This window comes from Chiloscyllium punctatum, chromosome 21 (assembly GCF_047496795.1).
Source record: "Chiloscyllium punctatum isolate Juve2018m chromosome 21, sChiPun1.3, whole genome shotgun sequence".
Classification (NCBI taxonomy): Eukaryota; Metazoa; Chordata; class Chondrichthyes; order Orectolobiformes; family Hemiscylliidae; genus Chiloscyllium; species Chiloscyllium punctatum.
The window spans coordinates 208,920-221,420 of record NC_092759.1 but is presented as its reverse complement, the minus strand read 5'-3'; the positions used below and the strand labels follow the sequence as shown (position 1 = coordinate 221,420).

Here is a 12,501-nt window from a genome sequence, read left to right as displayed (position 1 = left end):
CCACCCATTCCCTCCCCCGGTACTGCCTCCTCCACCTCCCCTCACCAGCAATGCCCTCTCCCATCCCCTCCCCCGGCACTGCCCCCTTCTCCACTTCCCCTGCCCCAGCATTGCCCCCTCCTGCTGGCACTGCTGCTGTCTCATCTGCCCCTCCCTCTGGCACTGCCCCCTCCTTCACTCCCTCCCTCTTTCCCCTCCCCTTGCCCTGTCACTGCCCCCTCCCCTCAGCCTGGCAATTGGATTTTCCTTTATTAATTCTTGGGACATGGGTGTCACCAGCCAGACCAATACTAGTTGGCCATCCCTAATTGCCCCTTGATATAGCCAATGCCTTGACCCACCATAGTCTATTTTATACAGGTGTGCTCCCACCATGAGAGGGAGTCCCAGGATTCTGACCCAGTGACACTGAAGGAATGGCTGATATATTTCCAAGTCAGGATGGGGAGGGGCTTGAATTTGCAGGGGGTGGTGTTCCCATGTACCTGCTGCCCTCGTCCTTCTAGGGTTTGGAAGGTTGCTCTCTGGGGCCTTTTGGTAACTTTCTGCAGTGCATCTTGTAGACGGTACACACTGCTGCGACTGAGTGTCGGTGGTGGAGGGAGTGAATGTTTGTGGATGTGGTGCCAATCAAGTGGGGAGCTGCTTTGTCCTGGATGGTGTTGAGCTTCTGGAGTGTTGTTGGAGCTGCCCCCACCCAGGGCAAGTGGGGAGTATTCCCTCACACTCCTGAGTTGTGCCTTGAAGATGGTGGACAGGCTTCAGGAGTCAGGAGACGAGTTACTCACTGCAGGATTCCTGGCCTCTGACCTGATATTTGTTGGGACACATCGTGAGACATGTTGAGGCAACCCTTGCCGTGTCTGAATATGTAGGGAGCCTTGATTATTGGCCATTTTGTCATTTGGAACAATTACTCTGTTTTATGTTGCCAGTTACACTGCATTTGGATGAAATCTTTTCTCTGTCTGTTACCGTCATCTTTGCCTTTTGCAGGATGAAGGTTTTTATTATTTAATCTCCACTGGCCTTCCACCTAACACACACCATCTCATTCCTCCTGTCCCCTCCCTCCTAGCACTGGCTTCAAAACACCTCTCTCGATTCTGACAGATGTACATCTCAACCGGAAACATTGGCTGTGTTTTTTGACATCCCGCCTGATTTTCATTCCGGAGTTTTTTTGCTTCGTTTTTATTTCGGATTTCCAGCATTGCGGACACTTAATCTTCAGTGTCGCTAAAATCCGACACGTTTTGTGAAAACTTTTCACGTCGTGCTCATCAGGACAATTTGCAAGAACGCCCATTAAAGGCGGAAGGCAAGATGCAGACGGAGAGGATACGTGCACACACACTTTTCAACTCAACAAGGCAGGTGTAGTTCTCAAAGCGGTGCTCTGACCAACCAGTGCCAACCTTCTTGAGTTAAGCTTGGTAGTTAACTGTCAATCATCATGAACGTTAGCAATTCAATGAACAGTCCCACAGCTCTCTGATAAATTACTAATTGTAATTTATGTCTGTTCCATGTTGGTTGGATTTTTTAAAAAATTATTTCATGGGATGTGCTGAACCATCCTTAATTGCCCCTTCAGAAGGTGATGTTGAACCGCTGCAGTACATATGGTGCAGGGACACCCATGATGTCATTAAGGATGCCATTCAGGGTTTTAGCACTGAAGGAAGGACGATGCTGTTCCAGGTTTTAGAGACTTCCCTCCAAAATCTGTTAAAGAGATAGATTATGGAGATAGCCTAGGCCTTAACTGTTATTTGGAAAGCAAGTGTGAGGTGCCGTGTTAGAGATATGATTTCATGAGTCCGCTGCTAACATTTAATCAAAACGCACTTTATTCTTCGGAGAAAGTGAGGACTGGAGATCAGAGTCAAAAAAGTGCGGTGCTGGAAAAGCACAGCCGGTCAGGCAGCATCCGAGGACTATCACATTCCCAGCTACCTTCCCCCCTCACCAGTCCCACCCCCTCCCCCCCCTTCCATTCTTAGCCCCCTTGGGCCACCCACCCCCCAACATTCCTGATGAAGAGTTTATACTCGAAACGTCAACTCTCCTGCTCCTCGGATGCTGCCTGACTGGCTGAGCTTTTCCAGCACTCCACTCTTTTTAACACGTTATTCTTACAATGCAATTAAAATGTAAACCAAACTTTATTGAGATGTTTAACTAGATAATGTATTTAGAGTCTTAGAGATGGACAGCGCAGAAACAGGCCCTTCGGTCCAACCCGTCCATGCCGACCAGATATCCCAACCCAATCTAGTCCCACCTGCCAGTGCACGGCCCATATCCCTCCAAACTCTTCCTATTTATTTACTCATCCAGATGCCTCTTAAATGTTGCAATTGTACCAGCCTCCACCACATCCTCTGGCAGCTCATTCCATACACGTACCACCCTCTGTGTGAAAAAGTTGCCCCTTACATCTCTTTTATATCTTTCCCCTCTCACCCTAAAGCTATGCCCTCTAGTTCTGGAGTCCCCGACCCCAGGGAAGAGATTATTTACCCTATCCATGCCCCTCATGATTTTATAAACCTGTATAAGGTCACCCCTCAGCCTGTACCACACCCCCCCCCCCCCACCAATAGCCTGCCATCTCCGAAACCACCACCATCAGCATTAGAGAACCCACAATCTCTGCGGCCCCTCTCCTCCACCCCCGAGATCCCATTACAGTATTATTTAACCACTAATCATCAACTTTTCCAATTTAGGCAGCAAGCACACCCTTTGGCAAAAATGCAAAGCGGCAAGACAGTTATTATTTTCACTTGCTGTCTCTCTCCAGTCCAGTATGAAGAAACAGTCTGTTCCTTCTGATTTCGGAGAGGAAAGCTAAGTCTTCAATATAGCAGCACAAAGAACTGTAGCTGTCTGCTACAATTGCAAACTAACAGAAAAAATAGCCAAAAGCAAAATCCTTCTGGATCTCTCTGAGCTTGAGCTTACCCACCCATGATTCTTTTGTCTTACTCTGCAAAAAAAAACCCAGGGGAAGAATATCAAAAGACAAGTCTAAGTGAGAGAGGAAAGACTCGCTGCCTTCCAACCCTGCTGAGACCCCAGCTAATCCGAAAATCCCGGAATTGAGAGAGCATGACCACACCCAGTCAGGCTGCTTCTATTGTTTCAACTTTTTAAAAAAACAACCTGGGAGACTTTGGGTTTTATCTTCTCATAGACTGCTCGGTACTTCTCTCCCAATCTCTCTCTAAAAGAAACCAGGACAAAACACACCTCTTAAAGCCACACTAGACAAACAAAATAGAAATGGATGGCCAGGTGATGTGTTGTGCCTCCAGGGTGTAGGAGCTACTGGAGCCCATTGTGGTTTCATAGTGACCACACCTGTACCGAGTGTGGCTTGCTTGAAGAACTCTGGCTCAGAGTTGATGAGCTGGGGTCTGAGCTACAGTCTGCAACACATCAAGGAGAGGGAGAGTTACCTTGAAGCGGGAAACCCAAAGCTATTTACAAACTGCCTTCCAGGAGCAGACATCGCTGTGAACAAAACTCTCTACAGGAGAAAAGGGGTAAAATGCATCTCTTAAAGGCGTGGAATCAAAACAATGGCGAGTGTTCTGGGGTTGGGGGACTTGCAGGTGGGTGGTGCTCCCGTGTATCTGTTGCCCTTCTAAGTAGCAGTGGTCGTGGGTTTGGAAGGTGCTGTTAGGGGAATTTTGGTGAGTTGCTGCAGGGGGGTCTTGTGGATGGTGCGCGCTGCTGCTACGGAGCGTCACTGGTGGGGTTTGAGCTGCTTGGCATTGGCTGGAGTTGACTGTTTGGTTAGAAACATCTGCCTGGGCGCCCTGGGCTTGGCGCAGCGAGCCAGGTGGTACCACTCGGGTTTGGCAGCGTGGCAGATGGTGCGTTTCTCCAAGCACCGGTAGCAGAAGGAGTGGCCACAGCTCCTGCAATGGACGTACTTGCAACCCCCTCCGTGGGAGACCAGGACACTGCAGATGGGACACGCCCGGACGGAAGGGCAGCCATGGACAGTCAAAAGCGGGTCACTGATGGTGGGGCATGACTGCAGCAGCGCCACCAAGCTGCAGTCCTTGTTCTTGCAAGCCTCTCCTTGTGCCAGACGCCTGTTCCTTCTCTTCAGGCAGTCCCAGCAGAAGCGATAGGGCTTTCCCATATTCCCTGGGCAGGCTGGGCATTCCACAAAAAGCTCCTCTAGGTCCATCCTCTGCACTACGCGTTTGCACCTCGGACACTGGCAACAAGGGCAACAGCAGCACCGTTAGTGACCTTCCTCCTTCACCCCCCCGCAACAGTGCGCCTGCAATTGATATCATTGAATCTCTACAGTGCAGGAAGAGGCTATTTGGCCCATCGAGTCTGCACTGAGCCTCTGAAGAGCATCCCGCCCTGTCCCTGTAACCCTGTACTTTCCCAACCCACACACTGTGGGGGGCATGGTGGCTCAGCACTGCCACCTCCCAGTGCCAGGGACCTGGGTTCGATTCCAGCCTTGGGCGACTGCCTGTGCGGAGTCTGCACATTCTCCCTGTGTCTGCCTGGGTTCCAACCCCCCCCCCGCCACCGTGGGAACAGATCTGCAACCCTGCCAACCCATGATAGCCCAAAAACAAACATTGGGCCAAAGTGAGGACTGCAGATGCTGGAGATCAGAGTCTAGATTAGAGTGGTGCTGGAAAAGCACAGCAGGTCAGGCAGCATCCGAGGAGCAGGAGAATCAACGTTTCAGGCAAAAGCCCTTCATCAGGACACAAGCAAAATTGGCCAACTGTACCAAAATCACCCAGAGTCCAAAGCTGTGCAGGTTAGTGTGGTTTGGCCATGCTTAACTACCCCATAGTGTCTGGAACTGTGCAGGCTAGATGGGTTAGACATGGGAAATACAGGGCTAAAGGGATAGGGAGTGAATCTGGGTGGAATGCTCTTCAGAGAGTCAGTATGGACACATTGGGCTGAATGGCCTGCTTCCACATTGTATGCTTTTTCATTGGACCTTTACAATGTGATGAAGAGATTAGTGGGGAAGCCTTTAAAAACCAGCCGAGGATAACTTAAAAAAAACAATAAGGGGAACATGATGAAATGTGAAGCCAAGCTAGTTAGTAACATAAAAGAAGATTTGTTTAGATTATCTAAAAGGTAACAGAGAGGCAAGAGAGTGGAAAATGAAGCTGGGGATGTCAGTCATGGAGAACAAAGAAATAGAGGAACTGAATAGATACTTTGCATCAGTCTGGGAGACGCCAACAGCTAACCAGAACTTCAAGAGTCAGGCGGCAGAGCCGCGTGTAGCAGCCATCACCAAGGAGATGGTGCTGGGGAAGCCAAAAGGTGGATAAATCACCCAGATCAGATGGACTGAAGGAGATAGCTGAGGAGATTGTGGAGACATTGGTGGTGAACTTTCAGAAATCCCTGGAGTCAGGGAGGGTCCATGAGTCTGGAAAATGGCCCATGTCACACCCTTGTTGAAGAATGGAGGGAGGGAGGGAGACAGGAAGTTATAGACCAATTAAACTAACCTTGGTTGTTTGAGGGATTTTAGAGCCTGTGAGATTGTTGTAATGGGGCTAAGTCAGCACGGCTTTGTCAAGAGGAGCTGGGTGTGGAACAGAAACACCAGTTGGGCCGAATGGCCCAGTCGTGTGCTGCAAAGGAGCGCATGTTGCAACCTCTCGCTGTTCGGATCAAACAGCACGTCCCGCTGAGCGTCCGTTGCTATATGAACTAACCAACAACCAGGATGTTGTGTGATTTTACAGTTGGGCAGCCGCTCGCTGAACAATCCGGAATGTGCCAGAAACCCCACCCCAATTTCCCCAAAGAAACCACACAAATTTTGAGATCAATCAACTGAGTTCACAGTTGGTGGTGGCAATTCAGGCACAGGTGACCTCTGCAAACAAACTAAACATTTTCAATCCCTGCACCTTTTCTGAGTTACCCAGAGTTCTCCATTGCTTTCTCCTCGGCGATATCAAATCAGAGTCAACTTCCTGAACCATCGGCACCCTTTTCACCTGAAGTCTAAATTGTTGTGACTGTTGGAAATTTGGTATTCTTGTGATTTGTCCTGGTGAGTACAAGACGGAAACATTTGATCCCAAATCTCGCCTTTCAGTTCTTTTTATTGTAACTTCCTACGAATCCAAAGGCCTGGACCTGTCTGAATCAGCTCCGATCACGACTACCTGCCTTCACCCTTGGATTGATTGAGACATGGCAAGACGTGACAAATCCTTACCGATGTAGGTTTGTTCGCTGAGCTGTAAGGTTCATTTTCAGACGTTTTGTCACCATACTAGGTAACATCTTCAGTGAGCATCTGGACAAAGCACTGGTTTAATGGCCTGCTTTCTATTATGTTTGAGTTTCCTAGGGTTGGTGGTGTCATTTCCTGTGGTGACATCATTTCCTATGGTATAATTAGAAAGCAGGCTACACCACCAGTGCTTCATCCAGAGGCTCACTGAGGATGTTACCTAGTGTGGTGACGAAACATCTGAAAATGAACCTTCCAGCTCAGCGAGCAAACCTACATCCAGAACTTCAACCTGAGCTACAAATCTTCCCAAATCTCACTAAATTCTTACAGAGTTTGGCTTTCAATTTGTACCTCTTTGTAATATCTGGTGTCACTCTCGGTCAGTCGAGAGATCTTCTCCTCAAAGAGCTTCTGATCGCTCTCATGGAAGAGTTCCAGTCTGCGTAGATCTTGCCAAGCCCATCTCTGCCCACAGTAGGGGCAGCTGAAGACATAGGTACCCTGGTGAAGTCAAAAGAAACTCTTAGAAGCTTCTTCACCAGAGATATAGCCTCTGCTTTCTCACAGCCAGCATCCTGCATTTATACGGCACCTTGAACACAGTGAATCATCCCAAGGCATTTTTCAAAGACACGTAAAGTCAACCCAACTCTGACCCTGAGCTGCATGACGGGGGATATTAAGGACTTGGTCAAAGAGGGATGTGAGCAGCTTTATGAGCGAATTCCAGAGCCTGAGGCCTAGGCAACTGAAGACACTGCCACCTGATGGCAAAATGATAGATGTCGGAAGCTGCCCGAGAGGCTGGCATGGAGAGTGGAGTGCAGACATCTTGGAGGGTGTCGGGGAAAGAGGAGGTGACAGAGGTATGAAAGGAGTGTAGGGGTTGGAGGAGTTTATGACATAGTGAAGGGTATCGGGGCTGGAGGAGGTTACAGAGATAGGGGAGGGGTGTAGGGGCTGGAGGGGGTTACAGAGATAGGGGAGGGGGTGTAGGGGCTGGAGGGGGTTACAGAGATAGGGGAGGGGTGTAGGGGCTGGAGGGGGTTACAGAGATAGGGAGGGGGTGTAGAGGCTGGAGGGGGTTACAGAGATAGGGATGGGGTGTGGGGGCAGGAGGGGGTTACAGAGATAGGGATGGGGTGTGGGGGCAGGAGGGGGTTACAGAGATAGGGAGGGGGTGTGGGGGCAGGAGGGGGTTACAGAGATAGGGAGGGGGTGTGGGGGCAGGAGGGGGTTACAGAGATAGGGAGGGGGTGTAGGGGCTGGAGGGGGTTACAGAGATAGGGAGGGGCTGTAGGGGTCGGAGGAGGTTATGACATAGCGAAGGGTGTCGGGGCTGGAGGAGGTTACAGAGATAGGGAGGGGTGTAGGAGCTGGAGGGGGTTACAGAGGTAGGGAGGGGGTGTAGGGGCTGGAGGGGGTTACAGAGATAGGGAGGGGTGTAGGGGCTGACTGAAGTTGAAGAGGCTGGGATATTGAATATAGTCAAGGCTGAGTTAGGTGGATTATTGATTGACAAGGGAGACATGGCTTCTCGAGGGACTCAAGGCAGGAACGTGGAATAGAGGGTACAGCCTGTTCAGTCAACTGCTGGATTACTGGTGCTGGAAGAGCACAGCAGTTCAGGCAGCATCCAAGTAGCTTCGAAATCGACGTTTCGGGCAAAAGCCCTTCATCTTTTTACCTTGCTCAGTCAAATGGCCTAATCCCAGCTCCAAATTCTAATCCATGTACCAAATAGGTCACCGGGGTTTGGGGAGGTTGGAACTGCCCCACCCCTGTTCAATAGTGTCCGTGGAGTACTTTACATCCACGTGAGAGCGCAGTCAGAAACCACAGGGTAAGGGTCTATCCAGAAGGACCGCACTCCCAACCTGAGTTTCTGAAGTAGGACTTGAACTGACATCTGCGGCAGAAGGGCTACTCACGGAGCCCAGGTAGGGAAGGAGTCACGTACAGCGGAATGAGTATTCGAAACCAGAAATCCCAATGATCAGTTTTAGTTTGGCTCCAAACGTTGTCCTCGTTCTGAGCAGCTTTGCCAGGTTCAATGAAAAATTTGTAGCTGATGACTACAGGCAGTTATCTATCAAAAATCTTAAAATTGAACTTTTTCTTGAATGGTCCAAATAACAACATTTCCCTCATTCTATTCATAAAAATAACAAGGTAATAAAATCGAGTACTGGGGGTTAAAATTAAATTGGTACATGTTAGATGTGTTCAGCTTATGATGCAAAGTAATTTTGAGTTATGTTCGTGCTTTCCTTCTGCAGAAGAAGGGGAACCAGCCCTTCCAAATTGTCTGTTCACATACAGGAAAGCAAAAATAATAATCAAATATAGCAATATTTCAGAATTCTGAGTTTAATTTTTTTTTGGTTTAGATCTTGCTGTAGCTTTGGGGCAGAGATAAGGACTTTTTTTCCCTAGAATGAGGGGTGAACTTATGGGGGTTCATAAAACCACAAGGGGCAGGGATAAGGTGACTAGCCAAGGTGTTTTACACAGGGTAAAGGAGTATAAAACTGTAGGGCGTAGGTTCAAGGTGAGAGGAGAGAGATTTAAAAGGGACCTGAGGGACGACTTTTTCACGCAGAGGGTGGTGCGTGTGGAGAATGAGCTGCCAGAGGAAGTGGTGGAGGCTGGTACAATTACAACATTTAAAAGGCATCTGGATGGGTATATGAATAGGAAGGGTTTGGAGGGATATGGGCCAAGTGCTGGCAAATGGGACGAGATTAGGATATCTGGTCATCATGGACAGGTTGGGCTGAAGGGTCTGTTTCCATGCTGTACATCTCTATGACCAGGTGGCAGTGGGCTGAATAGTCGGAGATGTTTGGGAAGGCAAGGAGAATCTGAAGGAATAGAAGGATGACAGAGATACCCACCGAATCCAGAAGTGTTCTAATGTGTATCTTCATATTGCTGGTATTCTTGAAGTGCTCGCACTTGGTTCTGGTTTCTGAGCTTCCTGCTGAAGAAAATATCTTTAGATACTCTGTAGCTTGAAGGGACCTGGGTTCGATTCCAGCTTCAGGCAACTGACTGTGTGGAGTTTGCACACAGATTCACCCCGTGTCTGCGTGGGCTTCCTCCCACAGTACAAAGATGTACAGGTCAGGATGGATCAGCCTTGCTAAATTGCCCCCGAGGCGTGCAGGTTGGTGGGGGGTGGGGGGGGGGGGAGCGGTGGTGGTGGTGGTGGGGTGTTAGCCATGTGAAACGCAGGGTTACCGGAATAGGGTGGTGGGAGGGGAGTTGAGTCTACTCTTTGGAGACATGGTATGGACTTGTGACATGTTTCCATATTGTAGGGATTCTGTTGGGAGCTTCAACGTGTATTGAACTGGTGAGAGTCAAAGAGGCGGAGAAATCTGCCTGAGATCTCTTTAAGTTCCCTTTTCAGAACGGTGAATAAATCCTGCCTTTCAGCTGCAGCTGGGACCCCAAGGCATTGTCTCAGAATAATGGGTCAGTCAATGAAGATCGAGATGAGGAGGACTTTCTTCTCTCAGAGGGGAGCGAGTCTGTGCAACTCTTTACCATCCAGGCTGGGTCATTAAGTATGTTCAAGGCTGAGACAGATTTTTAATCTGTAACAGACAAAGGATTACGGGGGTTAAAGGGAGAATGCAGAGTTAATGATCAGATCTCATTGAATGGCGGAGCAGACTCGATGGGCTGAACGGCCTCGATCTGCTCCTGTGTCTTATTTATGGTTGTTTCTCCTGTCACAGTATCAGAGGAACGCCATTACACTCACCATCATGGAGAGATTCTCAACTAACGAGGGAGCCCAAGGTTCACAGGGGTTGGGCTTAACAGTGGGTTCAAGGCCACGATTAGTTCTTACTGATTGGAAATGTAAACCCAAGGGGCTGTTCCTTCCCCCTACAGGCCGACATTTCCCATTGAATTTTGCAACGTCAACAGTCACGGTCATTGTAGGCTGTGGCCACTTGGCAGCGCTGTGGTGCAACTCTCAGGTGAGCTGTCTACCTTGGAGATCCATCGGAACCTCCATCCCTTCCACTGAGCAGCACTACGATGTGGCATCTGAAAGCCAAAATACTTCCTTCCTGCTTTCGAAACCTGAGATGCTTTAGCAACAGTTCCCTCCCTCTCTTCTCCAGCTCAGTCTCACAGCGGTTAAAGGATCTGAGTCGCAGAATCCATCTGTTACAAGGATGTTGCCAGGGTTGGAGGATCTGAGCTATAGAGAGAGGCTGAATAGGCTGGGGCTGTTTTCCCTGGAGCGTCGGAGGCTGAGGGATGACCTTATAGAGGTTTATAAAACCATGAGGGACATAGTTCGGATAAATAGACAAGATCTTTTCCCCAGGTTAGGGGAGTCCATAGCTAGAGGGCACAGGTTTAGGGTGAGAGGGGAAAGATTTAAAAGGGATTTAAGGACTATATTTTCACGCAGAGGGTGGTGGTCCATGTATGGAATGAGCTGCCATAGGAAGTGGTGGAGACTGGTACAATTACAGCATTTAGATACTTACAGTGTGGAAACAGGCCCTTTGGCCCAACAAGTCCACACCGACCCGCCGAAGCATAACCCACCCAGACCCATTCCCCTACATTTACCCCTTCACCTAACACTATGGGCAGTTTAGCATGGCCCATTCACCCTGACCTGCACATTTTTGACTGTGGGAGGAAACTTTAAAAGGCATCTGGGTGGGTATATGAATAGGAAGGGTTTGGAGGGATACGGGCCAAATGCCGGCAAATGGGACTAGATTAATTTAGGATATCTGGGAGGCACAGACGAGTTGGATGGATGGGTCTTTCTATGCTTTATGACTTTTTGGCTGGCTGTTCGACTTTGAGGGCCATCGTAATGGCACTGTCCCAATGTGAAATTCCTGTTCCTGTTCCGGTCGAAGGGCTGGAAAATCCCCCAGACGACTTTGGTGACCTGACACGATCGGGTGAAATGGGAAGTTCCCCAGGCCTTTCTGTTTTAAAGGAAGTCTCAGACTTCCCTGTCCTCAGAAACGCAGGCAGCTCACAGTCGACTGACTGAGCAAGACTGGTGGAGGTGGGGAAGTACAACGAGTGTTTTTAGTCAGTCATTCTGCGGGTCTGAAAATGTAAACCTCTCAGATACACCAATCACCTGCTAAACCAAGCAGGACAGTTCTACCGAAGAGCCGCTGTGGGCCTGGAGTCACGTGTAGGCCAGACCAGGTAACAGCAGCAGATATCCTTCCCTAAAGAGTGTTGTGAACCAGAATGTGTTTTTACAGCAATGGGTTATAGTTGTCATGGTTACTGAGAGTAATTTCATCCCACGTACATGAATTTGATTTCCACCACAAGGATGTGGGGTTTGACACCATCTTCCTGAGTGAAGCCTTCATTTGGGTCTTTGGATTACCTGTTTGTTCACATTACCGCTATGGCAAGAGCTCCCCAGAGTGACATAGAATTAATGAAGCATTGTTAACACATAGAGCTATACACAGAGTCACACACAGACACAGAACCATACACAAACACAGTCGTACACAGACACAGAGCCATACACAGAGTCATACACAAACACAGTCGTACACAGACACAGAGCCATACACAGAGTCACACACAGACACAGAACCATACACAAACACTGTCGTACACAGACACAGAGCCATACACAGAGTCACACACGTACACAGACACAGAGCCATACACAGAGTCACACACAGACACAGAGCCGTACACAGACACAGAGTCGTACACAGCCACAGAGCCACACACAGACACAAATACACACCCACACAGACACAGTCATACACAGATACAAATACACAGACACAGTCATACACGGACACAAATACACAGACATAGTCATACACATAAACATACCCACACAGACACAGTCATACACAGACACATAAACATACCCACACAGACACAGTCATACACAGACACAAATACACACCCATACAGACACAGTCATACACAGACACAAATACACACCCACACAGACATAGTCATAAACAGACACATATAAATACCCATGCAGACAGACACAAATACACACCCACACAGACACAGTCATACATATATACACACCTGCACAGACACAGTCATACACAGACACAAATACACAGACATACACATACATATAAACATACCCACACAGTCATATACATACACATATACACACCCACACAGACGTAGTCATACACAGACACATATACACACCCGCACAGACATAGTCATAC

The 12,501-nt window shown here is 48.7% G+C and overlaps 1 protein-coding gene across 2 annotated transcripts in view; it reads right to left on the bottom strand.

The window, feature by feature from the left end:
* Positions 1 to 2,634: 2,634 nt before the first annotated feature.
* LOC140492350 (uncharacterized) overlaps positions 2,635 to 12,501 on the bottom strand; it is a 28,291-nt gene continuing 18,424 nt past the window's right edge. The window contains exons 2-4 of one of the 2 annotated variants that reach the window (XM_072591270.1): positions 9,169 to 9,254; positions 6,623 to 6,772; positions 2,635 to 4,240 (exon numbers count right to left, since the gene is read on the bottom strand). In XM_072591270.1, coding sequence (XP_072447371.1) covers positions 3,758 to 4,240; positions 6,623 to 6,772; positions 9,169 to 9,254 — 719 coding nt within the window. In that variant the 3' untranslated portion in view covers positions 2,635 to 3,757. The remainder of the gene's footprint in view (positions 4,241 to 6,622; positions 6,773 to 9,168; positions 9,255 to 12,501) is intronic. The other variant, XM_072591271.1, reaches the window with a different exon arrangement.